Source organism: Tremella mesenterica (assembly GCF_000271645.1).
Source record: "Tremella mesenterica DSM 1558 unplaced genomic scaffold TREMEscaffold_16, whole genome shotgun sequence".
NCBI lineage: Eukaryota > Fungi > Basidiomycota > Tremellomycetes > Tremellales > Tremellaceae > Tremella > Tremella mesenterica.
This window is the reverse complement of record NW_006711240.1, coordinates 126,185-149,184: the sequence shown is the minus strand read 5'-3', so window position 1 is coordinate 149,184 and position 23,000 is coordinate 126,185. Positions and strand designations below refer to the sequence as shown.

At 44.5% G+C, this 23,000-nt stretch overlaps 3 protein-coding genes across 3 annotated transcripts; 2 read left to right on the top strand and 1 right to left on the bottom strand.

Annotated features, from left to right (window-relative positions):
- Positions 1 to 2,685: 2,685 nt before the first annotated feature.
- On the top strand, positions 2,686 to 4,039 carry TREMEDRAFT_65750 (uncharacterized protein; the record flags this gene model as incomplete). The annotated part of the gene is made up of 6 exons (XM_007007851.1): positions 2,686 to 2,739; positions 2,797 to 3,147; positions 3,194 to 3,353; positions 3,393 to 3,441; positions 3,514 to 3,739; positions 3,764 to 4,039. The coding sequence occupies 6 exons, from the start codon at positions 2,686 to 2,688 to the stop codon at positions 4,037 to 4,039; spliced, it is 1,116 nt and encodes a 371-aa protein (XP_007007913.1).
- Positions 4,040 to 13,167: 9,128 nt separating this feature from the next.
- Positions 13,168 to 13,965, top strand: TREMEDRAFT_65748 (uncharacterized protein; the record flags this gene model as incomplete). The annotated part of the gene is made up of 2 exons (XM_007007850.1): positions 13,168 to 13,679; positions 13,725 to 13,965. The coding sequence occupies 2 exons, from the start codon at positions 13,168 to 13,170 to the stop codon at positions 13,963 to 13,965; spliced, it is 753 nt and encodes a 250-aa protein (XP_007007912.1).
- A 243-nt stretch (positions 13,966 to 14,208) lies between these two features.
- On the bottom strand, positions 14,209 to 22,997 carry TREMEDRAFT_74819 (uncharacterized protein; the record flags this gene model as incomplete). The annotated part of the gene is made up of 10 exons (XM_007007916.1): positions 14,209 to 14,511; positions 14,873 to 15,647; positions 16,082 to 16,179; positions 16,605 to 20,568; positions 20,834 to 20,863; positions 20,896 to 20,954; positions 21,048 to 21,174; positions 21,319 to 21,410; positions 21,492 to 21,952; positions 22,103 to 22,997. 10 exons carry the CDS (start codon positions 22,995 to 22,997, stop codon positions 14,410 to 14,412), a joined length of 6,603 nt encoding a protein of 2,200 aa, XP_007007978.1. The 3' UTR covers positions 14,209 to 14,409.
- Positions 22,998 to 23,000: the final 3 nt, after the last annotated feature.

The following is a 23,000-nucleotide window of genomic DNA, read 5'->3' as shown; positions in this document are numbered from 1 at the left end:
GGAATGATAAGGATGCATATGTCTCCATACTGCTTGGTTCTCTCATGACCACTGTGTGGGTCATCTCCGGATCACTTGAAAATCTCTTGTGTGTATGTTAGGTAACAAACGGGTGACATGGCACTTCTGAGCATCACAAGTATGATTATGATTAGCTGAAGACCTGTGACACTTCAAAGGGTCATGACACCTAGGACTGTGACACTGAGAAGATCAGAAGTTACCACAACCAATGATCAAAATTGACTATGCATTGGATCTGTACCTCTTGATTAGGAGTGGGAAGAGACTACAGAAAAAGATTGTATGAATCCATGCATAGGAGGAAGAGACAGCACTGAAGATTTAGATGTGAGGATGCTATTGCGCAACATCTCAATCAGCTGCACCCATCTCCTCTTGATACAAAGCAGAGAAGGACTGTCTCTTCCCAAGGTGTGAAGTTTCTCAGAGTCTGCAGGATATCTGAGAACATGGCAGGTATTCTTCTGTGGGACACAAAGCTTCAGCCAGTCATGATTATACCTGTGACACTTCAAAGTGTCATGTCTTCCATACATTACCTAACATGTATGTTACATAGCTCACGGAGCTCGGAGTGTCGCGGCGTACGTCCGTCACCCAACACACTACAGCATCAAGGACCAATCAATACCTTCTGCCTTCCACGTTTGTTCGCACGGATCTCCCAAACCCCAAGGATCGGTCACTTCTTGTTCCATCGAACTCCGTCTGCCGGTAGACAAGGTCGAACTTTTCAAAATCCTCTCTCTCACGCTCTTGAACGCCTTAGCAAGAAGTGTGATACATGACGTCAGGGTATCCCGTACGCCATAACCTTCAACTCCTCCCCGGAGACGATGCGAAATCGTAAATTTTGCCTTCCAAACGGCCATATTCCCACTCTCAAAATCCCCCCATAAAATCTGGTCTCACTTTACAACGCACCCTGCAGCTCAGGTAACAGTTTCATTGTGAGACAAAAATGTCATCATCAAATTTTGCTCAGACTAGTGACATAACGCCTCAATCTCCCCCCGCTAGTGATGGGGAAGTGAAGCTGGGGAGCATTGGCATCAGCCAGGAAGTTGGGTCTGAGGAATGTCTTCTTCCCTTACCACTCACTACCTCTGGTACTGAGCTTCACGCCAGTGGAGATGATAGGATATCTGATTGGAGACTTACATTAGCTAGTTCCTACCCTCCTGACTTGCAATGAGTGGTGGTTCCCACATTGGACACGGGAAGCATTGAGATGAACAATACCTCTGATGAAGTAGAAGAATCCTCATGTTCTATGCGTCTCTCCAGCTGGTGAGTGTTGATTGACTAAAGAAGTCAGCTGATGGTTCTGAAGCCTTGCCGTTCTTCTTGCAGTGAGTCTCTTGTCTCTTCTATATCATCAATCTCAAGGAACGGACCCTCCAGCAAGGCTAAACAGTGGATCGGACAATCAGTACATTGGACAACTGAATCCTTTTTCACCTGGGATCACTCAAGCACGCCACTTGGCTGCACCCTCACAGACCTTAGGGAATCTGCCCTGTTTTGCTGGTAGGAAATGAAGATTTGAAGATACAATTCCAGGGACTGATTGGTTTGTTTGGTCTGTCCATCAGTCTGTGGATGATACACAGTGTAGAGATGTAGTCTTATCCCCAGACTATCGGTTAAATTCTTCCAAAACTTCGACGTAAGCGGAGGGGTCCGTCTCCGGCCGTGTCCCTGACATCCGTTCTCCTTTATATTCCGCGGAGCTAGATGGAACCTGCTTGAATTGTTGTTACCCCGTGACGCCTTGTCAAAACAGCATATTTTGTCCCAGATGACTTGGTGGATGTTAAAGAGTAAGTGTCAGGACCAGACGTTGAAATTAGTCTGCGTCTATGAGCTATGGCTATAGGGCCTCGTAGGGAACAAACCTAGTGATGTAGTTTATGGTCTAGTGATGTAGTGGAACGAAGAGACTATAAGTCGATGAGATCAAGTGGCAAAAGATTTGCTAAGTGACGAGAAAAGACATTCGACAAGACATCTACGAAAAAGGGGTGTTTCTATATACTAAAAAGTGAGCGGAGTAATACCGAATCTACAGAGTAAATGTGAAAAGCGATATGGGGTGTAAGAGCGAAGGAAGACGGAGATAGATGAGGGACACAGAGATGAAGAAAAGTATAGCATGGTAAAGAAGTAGCGATTAGGTGGAACAGGAGAACGGAGGACGCCGTAGCGGGATTAGTGAGGCGGGGACGGGAACGGGTAGGTGGAGTACGACTTCTGCGTACAACTCTTGGGGAACCCGTCTATAGGTACCCGTGATCCTGACATTACTCTCCCACTTCGGTAGACGTCGTCTCGACGTCGTCTCGACGTCGTCTAGTCTTGTAGAAAAACAAAATTCCACTAAATCAAAAGTGGCATGTGGCACTTTTTTATTAGAAGTGATGGTAGTGAGGACAGTAATGATGGTAGTGAGGGCGCATGTTGTGATCGAGACAACGCCCTAAATTATGACGTGTAATTCAATATCACACTGTCTGATCTCGAGATCCACTTTCCTGTATCCTCTTCTCTTCTTCTTCCTTTTACCTCATCACTTTCTTTTGCTAACATCCTTGATTTTTTGCTGCGAACCTCATCTAGACTTTCTATCCCTCATCTAGACTTTCTATCTCATGATTTACCATGTCTGACACCGGCAGTGACGATCATCGTCCCCCGTTTCCTCCTCATGCTCCTGTGAGAACTTTCCTAAAAGCGATATTTCCTGGCTGACGATATTCTTTTTGGTGGTAGGTTTCGGGGCCAAACGATTTACGACAAGGGGCTACCGGGGATGAGAACGCTGTGCCTCCTCCCTCAGAAACGGGCGGTCGTAGACCTCTGCAGGGTGAGAACAATCCCGATGTCGGGACCCCGTTTGCCGGCGTGCCGGTACAACATCCCGCGGAGCCTGATACAGTTTCGGGGTCAAAGGTCGCATATCGAACTCCATTGGCGCGAGCTGCGGGGAGAGGTCTTTTGGATTCCGTTGGGGCTCCTTACATTGAGGATGGCGAGGTTATTGTTCCAAAAGAAGGGGGTCATCAGAATGCGTATAACGATGTCGAAATCGTTCCAATTACCACAGAAAGCCCAACCGCCCAGGTAAGCTTCTTCTCAAGCCCCTTTCTGAAAACGCTAAACGGGGTAGGGGTTTCTGAAATACCTCGAAGCGTGGTCCGATTTGAAAGCTGCGTCAACCAAGGAGAAGGTCAAACCGATTATAGACCTGTTGAAAACGAAAGGCGAAATCATCGGTAGATTGGCTGAACCCTGCTCGAATTGTTTGGAGATGCTGAAGGAGTGGAAGGGTAGGTGGTCCTCGAAAATGAAGAAGTGGCACTGCCTAGGCCCAATTGTAAGATTCTCCGGTTCTCGTAAGGTGTGGATCGCTGGCCAGTAAGTCCATTACGCATTCTCGGCGAGGGGTAGTCGCTGAGCGGGAAGTTGCTTTTGGTGCCTCATTGATAGGGGCACCTGTAATCTATGTGCGGACTCCCGCGTTGGACCTCGGTCCCAGTTGAAACTCTCGATGGCGCAGTTCTCGGCTCTTTTTCCCCCTCTCCATTCGGCTTTGGCCCATTTGGCCGAGGCAGGCAATCATCTACATCAGCCGGCAAATCGTGATTTTCAACATGTGGATATTGCGTATGCTATGGTGGAGAAAGTCGCTCTAGTAGGCTATTATACTTTCGGGGTGGGCTTTCCGCTAACCAAGTAGGCCGTTGACGGAGCGAAAATACAGGGTGAAGACAAGCGAGTTCCCAGTCGTACATTCGGAGAGTGGTCGTCGTATTATCTAGACGACCATATCACAGTTGGATCGTGGCAATTCAAGCCTCCCCGACCGGGTGCCAAGAGAACCGTTTCCCCCTTGCCCGCAGGGACTTCGTCCATTCCCAGGGCGAAGAAGGCCAAGACGAGAAAGGGAAAGGCCCGTGAGGATTCTCCCCACACAGATGACGATGGGCTAGTACGATGGGAGTCCCCCAAATAGTCTGTTGGATTGGGGTGTGTGTGTATAATGAAATCTATTTTGGAGAAACCAATTTGTAGAGTATCTAAAAGATTTTGTGAAACATGTGATCCCTTTTCTTGTCTTGTCGAAGTATATTTGATTCTAGGTGTTTCCGGAAACCTAATAGGTTTCCGAAAACCGCGACCGTTCGGTCGGTTTTCTTTGTCTCTTAGCCGGGAGAATGGGAATGAAATCCTCGTTCACATCATCGGCAACGGCTCTCCGCATTTCGCAAAGCTTCAAGTATTCCTTGACTTTGGGATTATCACTAATCAAATCCATAGGTTGCCAAGTAGCTTCTTCTACTGGGTAGCCACCCCATTTGATTTTCAGTTGAACCTCCTTTTTTCCTTTTCCGGAGACTCTGATTGTTCTTTTCGCAAGGACCTTATTGATTTCGTAAGTGTCCTTCTCAGACTCCTGGGGTTCTTCGCGTAATGCGACCATTGCTGCCTGCGGAGAATTTCCCCTTGAACTTTTGATAATAGCTTCACATTGAAAACCGAATGAATACCATTCACGATCATATGTGGGGGTAAATCAATTTTATAAGCATTGTCATTGATTTTCTTTAGAACCTTGAAGGGACCGATGTATTTGTTATCCAATTTCTTCATGGGCCTTAAGGTTCTGAGGTTCCTGCTGTCTATCCAAACTTTCTCCCCCTTCTCAAAAACAGCTATCTTTCTTCCTTTGTCGTACTGATGCTTATATGATTCTGAGCTTTCCGAAGATTTTCTTTCAGCCTTTCCTGTAATCGTCCTAGGGCGCTAACACGTGCGATAGCTGGTGGAGAGGGTAAGTCGGTGGCCTTGTCAAAAATTGGCTGCATCATGTCGGTTCGGTATTCCCTTCCTGAGTAAGCAGAAAGAGGGGACATCTGGATTGAGCTATGGTAGTTCGTGTTATAGCAGAGTTCTGCAAAATGTAAAAGCGAACTCCAATTGTCCTGTTCCGTATTGACGTATACGCGAAGGTATTGCTCAAGCCACTGATTAATTCTCTCTGTTTGGCCGTCGGTTTGGGGGTGATAGGCGGTAGAATACCTCAAATCTGTTCCCAATAATGTCGTTAAGGTTTTCCAAAACCTGGAAACAAATATGCTACCCCGGTCCGAGACAATCGAATCAGGGATCCCGAATCTGGTATAGATCTTTTCAATAAATAGCTCTGTGAAATCTTCTGCCGACAGTGTGGTAACTGTAGGTATGAAGACTGCCATCTTTGTTAGACGGTCTACTACCACCAATATGGCATTGAAATTCTTTGAGCGTGGGAGGGGACCGATAAAGTCGCAAGTGATTTCCGACCAGGGGGCTCCGGGAACGTCGAGTGGAATAAGTAAACCGGCGGGAGCTTGTCGTCTTGCTTTTGTACGTTGACAGACTTCACATTCCTGACAATATTTCCGAATATCCTCCTTCATTCCCGGCCACCACCAGTAGTGAATGATTTGCTTGTATGTTGGCCTCCAACCTGTATGTCCGGCATGCTTAGAGCCATGCTCGTTCTTCAATATCTCTTCCCGATCCTTTTCCTCATCAACGCAAATAGTTTTCTTAGGTTCCCGGTCCATGGCTGATAATAATTGCTCACTGGAAAGTAGTTGTTGGTTGTTGAAAGGGTTGAGTTCGGAAGACAATGAGGACTGTTTACTATCCGACGGTTTGTAGTCCGCCCGGCGGGACAAAGCGTCTGGTTTCGTAGACTGCTTCCCGGGTCTGTAATGGATATTGAAGTTAAACTCTGATAGGAATTCGTACCACTTTGCTTGTCTCCGAGTAAGTTGTTTGGTGGTTAAGAAAACCTGTAAGCTTTGATGGTCTGTGTAAACTATGACAGGTATTTGAGTTCCTTCTAGGTATTGCCGCCATTCTTTAAAGGCATACACAATTGCTAAGAGTTCCTTTTCTGAAACCGGGTAGTTGAGTTCTGCTGGAATCATGCTCCTTGACGCAAAAGCGACAGGTCGAAGTACGTCATTCTCCCTTTGTGAAAGAATTGCTCCAAGTGCGTAGTCGGAAGCGTCGGTCTTCACTACGCAGGGCAAATTGGGGTCAAAATGACGTAAAACGGGCCCTGATCCAACTTTCTTTTTGAGTTCTCGGAAAGCTGTTTTGCATGGTTCATCCCAGGAGAATACTACCCCCTTTCGTGTGAGGTCATGTAGAGGCTTGGCAATATGTGCGAAGTTTCCGATAAAGCGCCTGTAGAAATTGACAAAACCTAGAAATGATTGGACGTCTTTGACCGATTTGGGAGTTGGCCATTCCGCCACTGTAACCTCCTTCTTGGGATCCATTTCCACTCCTCCCGGTTTGATAACATACCCGAGAAATTCGACGCTGTCAACATGAAACTCGCATTTGTCATGTTCAGCATAGAGCTTGTGCTGACGAAGTCGTTCAAGCACTTTTGTAACGTCCTTGATGTGAGTCTCGACATGCGGAGAGTAGATCAAGATATCATCTAAGTAGATGATCACTGAGCGATCTAGCATGTTGCAAAACGTATGGTTCATTAGGTGTTGGAAAGAGGCTGGCGCATTCGTGAGTCCAAACAGCATAACCCTATATTCGAATAGGCCATACCGCGTTCTAAATGCCGTTTTCCATTCATCTCCTTCTGCTATCCGCAGTAGATTATAGGCTCCCCGAAGATCGATCTTGGAGTAGATCTTTGCATTCTTCAATTGGTCCAAAAGGTCGCCGATTAGGGGCAATGGATAACGGTTCTTGACTGTTATCTCATTTAGTCGACGGTAGTCGACACACAAACACAGGCTCCCGTCTTTCTTTTTGACAAACAGTATTGGAGCTCCTGCGGGGCTCTCGGATGGCGTAATAAAGCCTTTGGAAAGGTTTTCGTCTAGATATTTCCAGAGAGCGTCTTGTTCAATTGCGGACAGGGAATAAATGGGTCCGAAAGTGGGTGTTTTTCCTTCAATAATGCAAATACGATGATTGAATGGTCTATGTTCAGGAAGCTAATCGGCATCCCCTTTTGAGAATACGTCAAGAAACTCCCAGTACTCCGGTGGTACAATATCTTTTGGGCTTGTGCTGATTTCTGGTACCGCCCTTGCATATAGCGCACCCTTCACGTCTTCCGGATCGTTATGTTGGTTAAACGATTCGGGGCTAATGATATTCAATTGCTAAATGTGGTTATCCAATGTGGACGCCCGAGGTAGCAAAATTCGGGAAGCCCAATCGATAATCGGATTCATTTTGTTCAAGAAAGTCATGCCTAGTACGATTGGTGCCGGGTGGATCTTTGTGACCATGAAGGTAGCCTCATAGGGTTCGAAACCTTCGCCTAGTAGTACCCGAAAATGTATCTCCTTCGTCAGAAGGCGAGTAGTGCCGTCTGGTAATCGGAGTTGTTCCGGTATAGCTTTTTTAATAGGTTTGAATCCGAATTCGGCCATGAATCCTTCGTCTGCGAAGTCCACTGTAGCACCACTATCTACCATAGCTCGCGTTGGGACTTGTTTGTTGCTGAGAACGACAACAGGAATAGTGATAAGCTTGTGCGGGTCTTTGGTAACTGGAGACCGCATATCAAAACTGGGTGAGGATAGAACGGGTTCCATTGTCATGGACTTGAAACTGACTTGGTGGGTCGTTGTTTCTTGTGAACTCTGATTGGTCTCCGTTGTGTCCTTATCCTGATTGTTATTTGGTCCTTCGATTGTTAGACTGTTTAGTCCGATCCGGTTTGCCCCAGTTGCTGGCGTGGGACGCTTCTTCGCTTCTGGGCAGTTGATTACCATGTGATCCGGACTTCCACAGTACAGACACAGACCATTATCCCTTCTATGTTTCTTTTCCTTGAAAGTCAAAGACTTTCTCTCATTGTTGCTTTTCGCTTTGGGGTTTTGTGGTGTTCTTTCCTCATTCTCATTTGTCGTGTTCTGCTGACCTGACTTAGATTTCTGGAAAGTGCTATCCGAATTACTTTTGTTGTGATTCGAATTGTATTTTGTGTTGTCCTTATTCTGTTGATACCCTCCTCCAGAACCGTTATTACCGTTTGACGATACCTTTACCCCGTCGAGATGTACGTAAAGGCTAATAGCAGCTTCGGCGAGGTCCCAAAGGGTTTTGGGTTGGTGTTTGCGGTTCGCGAGAGCTATGCGTATCTCTCGCGACAAGCCTGATTTGAAAGCGTCCTTTAGCGCCCGGTCGTCCCAGTCTATGTCCGCGGAAATCGACAAGAAAGACGAGTAGTAATCGGATACCGATTTGTCTTGACGAAGTCCTTTTAGACGTTGAACAGCGTAGCGATGACGATCAGGATCTCCGAACATGCGTCTAATCTGTTCTAGGAATTCCTCCAGTTGAAAACACCAAGAGGGCTGTTCAGATTCCTTTTTGATGAAGTACGCTTGCCACCACTTTCCTGCGTTACCTCTTAGGTAACCGGCAGCCCACAATACCTTAAACCTATCACTCAGAGTTCCTCCCCTAATAGCCAGATAAAGTTTTACTTGGGCTACATATGCGTCTACCTTCGGCCCTTGGCCGTTGAACGTTTTGGGTGGTTTGACATCTAATTTGCGTACGTCGGCAGCCAACATGTCCTGCGAGACACGCGGGTTGACTTCGTGAGTGTCGAATGTGCCTCTCCGGAAACGTTCGGGGTGAGTGATCGAAAATGGAACATTGTCAAACGGTGTTCGCAAATGCGAAGAAGCTCGGACAGGGGTTGTCGCAAGTGGAATGGTCTGGTATTGATCGATTGGTGGGTTACCGTTTATAGAATGGAATTCCTCTGGATCCGAAGGGATGTTGACCGATTCCGGATGGGTGTCTCCATATTACGAGTTATTTCTACCGAAATATTTTGAGTCCTATTAGGGGGAGAGCTGTGCGCTGTAGGTTCCCTAATAGTGTTATCGTTTTCTTCAATGTTCCTTCCGCCTTCTGTGTTGACTACTACAGAAGCGGTTCGAAGAGCTTCGAGTTCAGATCGTAGTTCTGCGATCTGTTCTTGATAAAGCTGTCTCATTTCTTGGAATTCTGCTTGTAGGTTTCGGCAATCGTGTCTTTCTGCGCGCGTTTCCCCTGAAACAGAACCTTCAAGAGTTGGAGAGGTTGGTTGGGACATTGTTGAAAACGGTACTGTGGTGATCGAAAATCACCTAGGCTTGCTCGGTACGAGTAAGGTCGAATGTATTTTATGTCAGGACCAGACGTTGAAAATAGTCTGCGTCTATGAGCTATGGCTATAGGGCCTCGTAGGGAACAAACCGAGTGATGTAGTTTATGGTCTAGTGATGTAGTGGATCGAAGAGACTATAAGTCGATGAGATCAAGTGGCAAAGATTGCTAAGTGACGAGAAAATACATTCGACAAGACATCTACGAAAAAGGGGTGTTTCCATATACTAAAAAGGGAGCGGAGTAATACCGAATCTACGGAGTAAATGTGAAAAGCGATATGGGGTGTAAGAGCGAAGGAAGACGGAGATAGATGAGGGACACGGAGATGAAGAAAAGTATAGCATGGTAAAGAAGTAGCGATTAGGTGGAACAGGAGAACGGAGGACGCCGTAGCAGGATTAGTGAGGCGGGGGGGAACGGGTAGGTGGAGTACGACTTCTGCGTACAACTCTTGAGGAACCCGTCTATAGGTACCCGTGATCCTGACAGTAAGGAGCTGCACGGACCTACCTGTCCCACCCAGAGACGTACCACTCTGGAGGTGAATGCACGGCCTACCATTCCTGTTCAGAGATGGTTGAAGTATCTCGTCCATGAACAGATCTTACATCTGATGGAGGAAAGGTGTGACTAAAACAGGTGCTCAAAGCATTGTCCATGGTGTTCCTCATATAGTCACGAGAGAAGAGAGAAGATGGAGAAGTGGACATTGTATATGACTGCAAGATACCACATAGCATCATAACTGTATCAGTTGTGGGAATGGTTGAGTTGTCCCTAATGGATGAGAGTCTGTTTCCTTTTACATATGTAGATCCTTACAGAGATTTTAGTGAGGCATACCAAACATCATCTAGGCGTGTAGGGATATCCCGACGGAGCTCAAATCTGTTGGGAATGAGAGTTGCATCTAGAGCTATGAAGAGGCGTCTACAAGAGTTTCAGGGTTCTTATGTGACATGCAATTTTGGTACTGATTATCACTATCTAACACTCCCCTTAGTCCGTACTAAGTTGCTTTCATAGGAGCGAAGAAAGATTACTGTAGACTATGGGTTCTGGCGACTCGTCTCTCATGACATTGACTTGGTGTTTTTATCGGTATTCTTTGATGGCTTCCTGTAATTGACTCTTGGATAGATCTCCGTGTTTCTTAATGCGGCAGTCTTCCACACTATGTCCGTATTTACCACACCAATCACACTCTTCGTCTTCCTCACTATCACTCCCATTCCTCCCACGTTTTCCTTCTTTCCTCGTCTTTCCTTGTCCTTTGTCCTTCTCCTTGTTACCTCCAGGTTCACTACCAGCACCATTACTTCTACCCTTTCCTACCCTACTACCTGATCTCCCCTTATCCTTCCTAATAGCATCTTTATTTACGAGAACAGCACTGATGGCTTGTTGAGTATGGTTCTCCATCTCTTGCTCAAGGTGGCGGGTGTCAGCAATACTGTGGTACGCGGTTACAAGATGGTCCCAGCTTTTCCGTGTGTCTGGTCGGAGGTCCCACTGTTGACGAAGTGGAGCGAAGTCTCAACCAAGGGAGAGAAGAAATCTTTCGGAACGATCACCATCATCTATATGGGCACCTGCACCAAGAGCCTCGGCTACTAGCTCACTAAAGGTCTCGAGGTGAGTGTGAAGCCTGGAATGTTCAGCAGTTTAGCAGTGAGGCATTTATGTGATTGGCTGGATTTAGTTTCCCGCAGTGCACTCACTTTGAGGCATTTACGTGATTGGCCAGAAAATCCCTCACACACTTTTTATTTGGTACACCTACTTTAGTTTTGAAGGGTATAAAAGGAGCACATCTCCCCCCTCTTTCTTCTGCAATGTATCTTCATCTTGAACTTCATCTTTGAAAGTCACCTAGTTGGTTCTAACCCAACACCTCAGTACCCTCAGTACCTAAGGCAGTTATCAAGCTTTACGAGCCAGAGACTAAAACCCTTCAGTACCCAAGGCAGTACTTTGCAACCGCAGTCCACCCGCAGGCGTGACATGATGTGGTTAGTTCCTTTGTACGGGGCAGGTAGGTGTTACTCTGTGTTGTCTCTGAAACTTGACTGAACGATAGACCTATCTCTGGAGAAGCAGTGGCAAAAGCCGCTCACGACATTGTCAACCACCTGGAAACGCAGGTAGATCAAGCTTCAAGGCCATGTAACACCAATGATTGTTTTCTTCACTTGCTGCAGGAAACAATCAAGAACCTCAAAGACAAGGAACATTATGGGGGCATGGTGACTTATCAGATTATAGACACAGATGACAACGTTATTGAAACACTCTCTCTGGAGGACCTTGTCTAGCTCCAATTTGCACGAGTCCAAAGGAATTATCCACATACGGGTGACAACAGAGGAAGAATAGGAATGCATCAAAAGTGAGAGAGTGTATCCAATTGTTCAGCCTTGTCAGGCCCCATGTCCAATGATCTGTCTGATGGATGGAGGTGTCTAAACAACTGTTACGGGGAAACAACGACTCGATGCAGCTCCATTGAACTCGACGGATTAAGAAAGAAAAAGCCGAAATTTGGTGGCAGTGCTTGTTACGACCCGGTAGACCAGATCCTAACACCCATATTGAATCACACCTTCTTTATGGCGTATTACACGTATCCCACCGCAAAGTGCACGCGTCTCAACGACTCCCACCTTCTTCCCGTCGTCTCAACGCTCTTCATGCAAAGTACAACGAATTGTACGCATCACGGCGAGAATGCAGTTCTTTCAGTTTGGTAGTTTGGTAGAATATAGTATAATAACCGAGGAACACGACTCTTTCCTACGCAAGACAGCGGACCTCCCAAAATGGACTTGGAAAAGGATATAAACCCCTTGTACTTCTTTCATAGTTCCTTTTCTTCAGAGATCAATTATCATACCTTTCAACCTTTATTGACCAAGTCATCAAATACTGATCTAGACTTCAAGCTTGTCTTCAATATTGGCCCCAAGCCTATCTTCGCCCTCACCTTGGGTCTCAATATAGTTATCAGACATGCTCTTGTCATCATTATATTAGACTCTCTCATTGTCAGTAAGTCATCTCGTCCTGCGTATCAGAGTTCCTCTCTCTTTCTTATCATCTTTGTCATCAACACATCTCTTCACATCACTTGTCCACCTGCCGTCTCCCCTCTGAGACGTACCAGGCTTAACAGTGCGGCAGTAGGTAGGGACAGAATTTCTCCTTTTGAGATTTCCCCACTGGGTTTGCTCAAAGCGGTTTTTTACCTGTCCGAGTATGTACATTGATGTTTGCAGCAGGGAAATGGGAAGAGATGGATACCTGTAGACAGTATATAGTACAATCAGCAAAGTACCAACTTTGCTGATTCCTCAATATCATTCCTTGGCTACATCAATTGCAGAGGAGACATGATCCATCACATAGCACCAGAGACACATAGATTTCCACAAGAGCTCCATTGAGCTTGACCCACCCTGCAACCTAGGCATTGTGTTTCCAATACCGTTACTGTGACCTGCATCCCCGATCGATGAACATGGGCGGGACCCAGGGGTCTTTCCCACTCCTTGGAACACTCATGCTAAACAAGAGTCCTGTTTGAACCATAAAGCTCTCAAACAGGCAAAATATCGTCTCACTCCCACTCCACACTCTCGTAAGCCGATCAGATCGGATTGCTCCGGGCAATGATCAGGTTTGATGCGCCAAATTCGGCCAATTTTGACGCGGGTAAACGGGCTCGGACATGCTTCCCGGCTAGCCGAGGTTCTGGTCTCGCCCCTCGACTACGGGTGATCTCCAGTGGTCAAGCAAGCACAGGTTTTTGAACGTGTTGATACTCCGAAATCACCCCTTGAGTCTATATAACACTTGAAGGTCTCTCCCCTGACCTGCCATTTCATCGTTTTCTTCCACTTTTTCATCTTATTTTTGCCACCTCAAAGTTATACAGCTAGAATGTCTCGGTTTGGTGGGAACATTAACCATGAAGACCAACATTTTCGCCCTGATGGACCCTCCACGTTGAGACCATCTGCTCCAAGTCACAGGACCCCAGTAGTTGTAGCCTCGACCAAGGACTCATCAGGCGTCTTAAGCAAAACTGATGAACCTTACAACACAACACATACCCAGGATCCACACTCATCCAAGTTGGAAGGAAGTTTGCCCAAATCTGCGAATGATCCAAGACAACGCATTTGGGAAGAGCTTGGCATTGTCCAGAATAGCGGAGGCCTGCCCATGACTCAAGGTGCGGCCAAGGCAAAGCAGGCAGCAACGCGGGGGGAAGAGACACCGACTGACAGTTCCAGTTCTTCCACTTCTTCAAGCTCCAATTCGCGCCCACCCCAAGGGCCCAGGTCCAAAAAGGATGCTTCTACTCTCAACTTGGATGATCAAGATGAATCAAAACATGGGGTGATTACATGGGAGATCACCAATGGTGACCATACGAAAATTTATTATTCGTAAGTGATCTTGTTAGTCTTTGAGCTTGTTGACTGATTTTCAAGAGAGCCACAGGAGGGTGAGGCCGAGAATCTTGCGAGAGAATGGCGACACCATTACCAGGCCAGGCTTGCCGCTCTTGATGAGAACAACCCAGAGCAAGTACATGAGTTCAACAAAGTGATGGACAGAGCAGGAGGCAGATTCTATGGCGATGAATGGGAATTTTCCCGGGTGAATGCAGATGGGACAAGAACAAAGCTTGACTTCAGTGATGTGGCATCATTTCAGTGGTCAGATGACTAATGAACATGGAGGACACATATGGGGAAAGACATATATCCAAGCAAGGCCCATCACCTGCATATGCGTTATGAGGAATGTGTAGTATCAAAGAGGATTGGCCATGCCACCATCTTTGCAAGTGATGTCACCTGATGAATATGATGGAAGGAATCCTTCACACTGACAGCACAGCAAACTCAGAGAGGAACTTTGGTAATTCAAATCCTGAAGGAATAGCATAAGAAATTGTACATATCTAAATTACAGATGAGTGGGCTTGGCTTTTCTTCACGTTCCAAAACAGTATTCGTACTTGATCATTACTACTAGGAAGATCATCTTCTTTTCCGCCTTAGAACACCGTCTTACTTTCTCTCCTTCATTGTGATTGGTGCCTCCGTTCCTAAGTATCACATCACACAGGTCCACCAATACCCAACACCACATTGTTTGTCATTCTCTGAGCTACACTTGCACATGCGGTGGAGAAGCGAATGGTGTTTCGGCCAGAGGTATCCCTGAAAGATGTGGTGACCAAAAAGCGGGATAAGTCATCTCGACGGGAACCTATTCGTTAGCCGGGATACCATACTACGTTCCGGCAGCGATCACCCAGAAAATACATGTTCATGTGTTCTGACCGGCGACAAGGCGACAAGTAACACGGACCAACAGATAGATTTGGTATTTGATACGATGGCCCAATGAAAATTGATTGAACAATGATTGCGCAACAATTTGTTTTATCGCTATTGACCAGGATGAGACAAACGTTTTAGTCATGCGATAAGAAGGAAGGTGAGAGAGAAGAGGTCACGAGAAGAAAAGAAATGAGAGAAAAAATCGAGTGGTAGGTGTATGGGGAAGGGAGATAGATGTAGGACATGTTAAAATAAATGGAATAGAAAAGAAGAACAGTTGGACTCACCGATACTGAACCATCTAAAGCCGCTCTGGCTTTCATATAAACAGCCATCGGATAACCTCTTTCTTCCATCCTTCTACAAACAGCTTCAGCAGCATCCCTATCCCCACAACGTAATTCAGCATGTATCATAGCTTCATAAGTACTCGGTTCTCTATAAACCAATTTACTTTCTTCTTCTACCGTAGAAGGTTTCGTATGTCCTGAAGAAGTTAATAATAACGGATGATTATTAGGTGCTGCTACACCCGTTATACCATCTGCCATATGTTCGAAAATATCTCTTGATTTATCTATTAAACCATGTCTCGCATAACCTGAAATCAAGACGTTGTAAACATAAGCTGTAGGTCTTGTACCTGTGTTTTGTAATCGGAGGCGCATAGATTCGAGTTCTTCCAAAGTACCTTTAGATGCTATGACGGATAAGATGGCTTCCCATACCACTGGCTCTGGTACGTTTGCTTGAGATGAAGGATGAGAAGGGATGGAATCGAAAGTTTCTAATGCTTTGGAAACGTCACCTACGGCTAAACCGTAAGCGTTGATTAGAGACGCCCAATGAGTTCCTTGGACAGAGACAAAAGGGTCGGCTTGGAGTTGAGAGAAGACTGATTCCATGGAAGGTATATCGGGAGGTGGGAGGGTGGCATAAGCGTCGAGAAGGAGTTTGTATGTGTGGGAAGAAGGTGGGACTTTGGCTTGACAAAGGGCAGAGTAGTAGTGAAGGACTTTTTCACGAGATGGTCGAGTTTGAAGGTAGAATTGCATCATGATGCTGGAGGTGAGCAACGCTCTTGTATCATTCATTTTGACTCTGCCCAAGTGATCATGATCATGCAAGCCGAAAAGTATACACGGCTGGTCTGAGATCACCAGACTGAGACTGGAGAGGATTACACCGAACATAGGCGTATGATCATCAGCTTGGAGGAAGGGTGAGGTGGCTGGGGTGGGGTGGACTGGGGTGGACTGGGGTGGACTGGGGTGGACTGGGGTGGACTGGAATGGACTGGAATGGACTGGAATGGACTGGAATGGACTGGGGTGGACTGGGGTGGCCTGGGGTGGACTGGAGTGGACTGGGGCGGAGTGAGGTGGACTGGGGCGGAGTGAGGTGGGTGGAGTGAGGGGGATGAATGGGGGGGAGGGATGAAGATGCGAGTGAGAAGGAAAGAGGTGAAGCTGGCGGAGAGATGTACCATAACTCACTTGAAAGGCGGAACATGAGGTTTGAAATTCGGCTGAGCTGTCATTTCCTTGAATAGGATTTCGGCCGATTCAGCATCTCCTACACGACAACAAGCGTTCTAGAGAGATCAGCTTTCGTCTACCACAAGCCGAGTCTTTTCTACTAATAATCTTTCAGGGGACGGATGGAGTTATCAAGAAGAGGAAGGAAACGTCATCGTTCCGAATATCGGTGCATTAAAAACATTCGCCAATACCGACAAAGTTAGAGTGACAGATATCTGATAAGCCCAAGATCCGAGTATCGCTAGTGCAAGTGTCGATACATTTCGAATATTGGTAGAGTTGAGGAAACCTTGATATCCATGGAAATCACACAATAGCAGCGGTAGAAAGACCCGAGTCATAAGACGGACAACACCCAACGCCAAGTGGACACACATCAGTTCAACTGAGAGGGAAAAATACATAGGATTGAGAAATATCAGAAGGAGAAGTATCAGAATAGAAGAAGAAAATTGGGAAAGGATTTCAAATAACTCACAATGACAGCACCATAAGTAACACTAGTAGGTCTCCAACCTTCTTTCCTCATCCTTTCAAATAAAACCAAAACTTCATCAGCTTTCCTAGCTTTACTCAATCTAGAGATAACTGTATTATATAAAAACAAATGAGGTTTCACACCTAATCTTTGACTTTCTTCCCACATTTCCCTTGCGACAGCAGCGTCATCCGTCGTGTTTTTACAACTTGAAATCATGGTAGCGTAAGCGTCTGAAGAAGGTACGAAACCTTTTTCTAACATTCTTGTACGATGTAAACCCGCTTGTTCTAATTGACCTAAATGACAAGAAGCTATAATCATCGAATCTTCTAATGATCTCCATGCTTTAGGTTGTGCCATGGTAGGGAGAAGGGATAAAGAAGATGAAGATATTTTATATAATTGGGATATTGCTGTTGATATTTGTTGAGAGGTTGGTTGGTTTTCATTTCGGTTTTGTTGAGAGGTTTGGGGTTGATAGTGGTTTCGTAGAGATTGAGATTGAGATTGGGGTTGAGATTGGGACTGGAGTTGGGATTGGGATTGTGATTTGAAAGAAGATTTAGGAAAAGGACGTGAGATTGAAATAATCAACTTCGATGTGATTTCCGGATGAACATATCTACCATTTTCGAAACCTGATATCAACAATTCGTATGCTTTCCAAATTGATATTTGTGGATTTCGACGATTATGACCATCGACTTTATTTGATAAAGGAAAATCAATGATAGGTGTATTTCCATCATTCATTCTCTTATTACTCCAAACCGGTTCATTTGTCAATGTCGAAGTTACGGGATAAGATTCTGGATTTATTTCATCAACTTGTGTATTTGAAATTGATTCATCCATGTTGATCTTGTCGTTGATGGTGGTTGTCGTTTCTGTTTCTGGTTCTGGTTCTGGAAGTTTTATCAAATTTTCAGTTTGTTTCCCAAAAATAGGTAACAACATTTCTCTTGATTTACTTTGTCCGAATCGATAAACTAAAGTTTTACCTAACATTTCAATTCCAGCAGTTTTACTCAACCTTTCAGATTCTTCCAGAGTTATTTTAAACTTTTTACCGAGTAACAAAAGTTTTTCAAACATCGAATCCCACATTCCTTCCATTAATTCTATTTCAGGTTGTTGTACCAAAGCGTCGATTAGGATTTTCCACTGATGAGATGAGAGAGTGGGTTTGGGGGAGTTGATATCAAGAGAGGTCGAAACGTTCTCTTGGGTTGTATCTTGAATGGGATCATCTTGGTTTGAAGATTGAGATTGTCGAGCTAAAAGATCTAATTGGAACCATTCGGAGTCATATTTCTCCAACAACTTTCTTGCTTGTTCTTGATCAACATGAACATCCAACCTTTTCAATTGAACCAAACATTCTAACACTTCAAAAGGATCATTCCCCTGACCGTTCACGATCATCTCGATAACCGTTTTAACACCTGATAAATCATATAATCCTTTCCAACCTTTCTGAAGAGTGTTCTCTATAGTTTGACTGATCACTTCCAAATAACCATATTTAACCATCAAAAGTAAATGTCTGACGATTAATTCAGGGTATAAAATATAAAGATTGAATGTTTTCATTATTTCTCCTAATTTTTCCGATACCTCTTTAGCTTGTTCTTCGGACGATTGTTCAGCAGTCACAAGCATTAAACCTGTTAACGATCTTAAGAAACTCGGGGTTTTGTATTGCTTCAATTTCTTTTCAGGAAGGATAAACGTTTCCACCAGATTATAAGCTTCGGACCAACGATCGATCTGACAGAGATTTGTGATAAGACGTGAAATGGATTCTATGGTGATGTCCGTATGTAATAAATGTGATTTTGTAGGATGAGAATTTAATCGATTTAAAAGATTGAGTGATAGATCAGGATGACCTTCACGAGCTAGAGCTATTATGATGTGACTAAAGACGAATTCGTTTAAAGAAGGTATGGAAGATGATGAAGGATTTAACATTTGTTCGAATAATTCATTCACACGAGGAATATCGTTGATCAAGGCGAAAGAAGTAATAGCGTCGACATAAACGTGTAATTTCATGTTGGTGAATGATTTGTTGTAGATATCCAGCTCTCCTGAATTCCCATCTAATGATTTCCCATCTATCGCATCATCAAGAATAGAAGATGAACCTCCATCTTCATCTTCCAAAACCTTTTGATGGTAGTTTTCCTTATCGGATAGATTATTCTCGATCGATGTTGAATATCGTAAGAAAGCATTCCAATGAGAATTGACAGCATTGGCATTTCCTTTTCTTCCATGAGCGCGAAGAGTAGGACCATATAGAGATAACATCCAAAATGATTTTTCCGGTAAATTCAAAACACTCATCATGATCTTATCGATATTTATCGTATCTGGTGGATCTCGTGAAGCACAAGCTAAAACCAAATCTCTGAAGACTATACTTGGTAAATATCTGATCAAACCTCTTTCGACGATCGAATGTTTATAGATCCTTAAAGCTGTCTCGACATTTTTCTCCGCATTGAACAATTCGATAGTTTCCATATCATCGAATCTATCAGGAAGGTGGGAAATTCCGAGTTTTTCTTGTTCCCATTGTTGAGCCTTCGTTCGCAACTTCGTATCATTTATAAGATTCCTTATATCTAATTCCCTTGCGCATAATGATCGTATGACATTTATATGTGTACCGAGATTAGGAACGATATCTCTTTCTAACATTTCGTTATAGATATCAAGTACTGGAGCTATTGAATCTCCTTTTTGACGTGTTTGTACCAAAGCGGTAAGACACGCGTTGTATGTATGAGTGGACCATCCGTTCGGTAAAGGGAATTCTGAAGATAAGGAATAAGGTTTTGAAGTGGGTGTAGGAGTTTTGGTTGAGAATGGTGAAGCTGATCTTGGTGAACGATAATGATTTACTAAAACGTTTATACGTGCTCTATCCATTGATTTTGTAGCTTGTCTTATTGCTTGATATATACGTGCGTCAAGTTGATTATTTTTATCATCCAATTTATTAAGACTTGTTTCGGTGGCGGGATTAGACACGGGTGATGATTGGGCAGGTGGTGAATCGAGGGAAGGTCGTTGAGAAGCAGCTACAGTATATCGTCTAGATCTATTGACTGTGGATGATTTTGGTCGGGAATACAGGATCCCAGCTAGATCTTGTTCAAAACGAATTCCACCGGATTGAGATTTACGAATGACCAATTTAGGTATTTGTTCACCTACACGACTGGACGAACGGGTATGTAAAGGACGAGATTCAATTCGGTTTGAAGGAGGTAAACCAGCTTGCCAGAGATCAACAGTACTTTTGGATCTTCCAAATTCCGGGCGTTTATGTAGACTAGTCGAGTAAGACGGACCGGCGATAGGATATAAACTATTATCTTCAAATTCCAGATATCTCCCATCTCTTCCGTCTGATACGAGTAAGTTTTCACCAGTTGATCCTAAGTTGACTTCAATTTGATCTATCACAGGAATTTCAGTTGACTCAATCCTGAATCTCTCCCCCGATCCTAACTCCGATACTTTCTCTTGATATAGCTCAATATCCAATAACCTCAACTTGGGTCGTTCTTGATCAAACCTCACCACTCTCACAATCTTCTCCTTTTCTTTATCTTTATCTTTCCCATATCCCACAACCTCTCTGAAAGACACTCTTCTCTTCCTTCCATTATTATCATCGTTGGTTAAAGAAGTAGTCGGATCCACGGCGTTGGTTTGAGGTAAAGATAGGAAAGCTCTAGCATGACCTTGATAACCTTGTTGACCTGCACCTGGTCCGGAGCCGCCGTATGTTCTCCCGGTACCGTTGGGTTGGGATGGGGAAGGGGAAGATTTGGAAGTGACGAGGGTGTTGCTTACTCCTGATGGGAGATGATGGAGGAGGGAAGGATTGGAGGAGAATGGTTCGGGGGAGGGGTGAAGACGGAGATATGGCCGGATGTGAGTTCTGGTGATCAGCGAGATAGAGGAGGATTAGGCGTAGTATATGAAGTATCAGATGGGGGAAGATGAGGGTTTCGAAGGGAAAGCCCTAGGGAGATATCTCGAGATGGAGTAGCGGTGGATCGAGTGATGATATGATCTAAAGTAGGCAGGAGTAGTGAGATCGAACGAGAGTCAAGTGTGTAGATGGTTTTCATATACTCCAGGCTCGGATCGAGTGATAAGGGGATGAACATATGAGAGAGAGAGTAGAAAGGTGGAGTACTCACGCAGCTTTACCCAACATGATGCAGATCGATCTTCAAAATTCAAGTCCCCGGCGACTAATCACTGACGAGTCACACGTACCGATCCAACCGTCACTGTCGTGTTCAAAGCCCAGTGTACTATCTTAGGATACGTTCATACCTTGTTCAAATCGTTCAAAAGGGTATAGGAGAGTAGTGTTATGCCTATAACGAGTACATGTATGGAGAGACGCACCGTCATACCATCGGCAAATTGCAACAAAGTCGAAAAATTCGGAACGGCGCGGGTGACAATAAATTTGATTCCGTTCCGTCTACCAACAACTCCGCCGACAGGGCCGATGTACAATCTTACAGCTATGCTATGCTATGTCATACTAACTGTATGCACTTGGTGTCATCATGCATATATTTTTACAAACACTGAAGAATCGTGATAATAGCATGAGTGAAAGGGAGAATGTGTGGGTTGGATTGAACATGAGATGTAATGTAAAACATATCACCATTCCCCTCCCAACTTTACGTGAAGTGGAAAAACACCTCCTATTCCTAAATTTGGAGGAGCGTAACCACCTGGAATAGGTTTCCTACATACCTATAAAGTCAACCAGATGATTTCAACGTTGAAGGAACAATACTCAGGATCTGGTGAGTGAAAAAGAAAAAATTTACTCACCGGACATTCACCTTCAACAATCCATTCATCTCCTATTTTCCATAACCCTTTTAAAACTTGTTCAACTTTTAGATCCTCTTTCAAACCTAACAAATCACTTAATAGACTTTCTGAATCTTCACAACCCTTATCCTCTCCATCCGCTTTGTTCTCTTCTAGACCTAATTTGATTATCAAATCTCTTTTCTTTCTCTCGTATATCGCATCTTGTAGTAAGTCGATAGTCCATTCTGTAGGTCTGGGAGGGATAGATGAATGTCCTGTTTGTCCTCTACGTCCACCTCTTGCACGAGTGGCACGACCGCGTCCACGTCCACGATGGAATGGTTGATGTTCGGGATAAGGATTGGGTTGACGGGCGATAGCTGAACGAAGAGAACCGTGGAGACATTTCGCACAGAGGATGTGACCACAAGCTGTTATGACGGGTTTGGAAGGTTCGCAGAAACAGACGGGACAGGCTGTATGTCAGAGACATGTCTCTTTTGAGTTTGTTTGAAGAAAGAAAATATCCGCCTCCAAATGGCTGAGTGACTGAGTGGTGATATGTGTGGAGAGGTTTGATATAATGAACCGTTGTAGTAGAAGTGGAGAAAGAATTGATAACTCACAATAAGCAGCTAAACCTTCAGGTTCACTACCTTCTTCTTCATCATCATCCAAAACCTCCGCACCTCTCTTCACCCCGACGATCTGTATACCTTCATCATCATCCTCCACTTCGATAGGTTCGACCATTTCTCTTCCTTTCCCTTTCTCCGCCGATGTATATCTAGGAGTATCATCACTATCATCAACCTCTACGACTTCATGACTGTCTTCATTTGAATTATCTGATCTCGTCATATCCCCATTGCCTTCCAACCCTATAACATCATCCTCATGTTGACTTTCCACCACACCATTTTCCCGATTCGAACCTCGTCGTCGAGTAAGAGAAGAATTTCTTCGTCGGGTATTGGAAAGGTTTCGTCTTGGAGTGATAGGTTGATCAGGTGAATAAGATGGTAATAAAACATCTAAATCATTCATTACCAAACCATCCAATCCATCGAAATTATGATTTTGTGGATCGTCCCATGACATTTCTTGTATATTATTACTTCTCTCTCTTTCTCTTTCTCTGGGAGAAGAATGAATTGATCTTCTTCTAGTGATAGGTCCTGAATAACCATCATATCCGAAATCCTGTTCAATTCCAACATTCCCGACATCCACATCCACATCCGCATCCGCACGATCATCATTTCTCACGTTCCCATTATCTCCAGGAGAATGCGTATGGACAAAAGTTGATCTTGATCTACTAATAGGGATAGATGAAGAATTGGAAGAAGACAAAGAATGAGGGAAACTAATTGATGATGTGGTTGATCTAGTTCTTGAATTTGATGATATTGATGAACCTCTTGAAGAAGTTGAACCACCTCTTTTAACACGACGTCTGATTATAGGTACGTCAGCTAATGTTGGTCTAAGTGAAGAACCACGAGAACGAGTTTCCATATT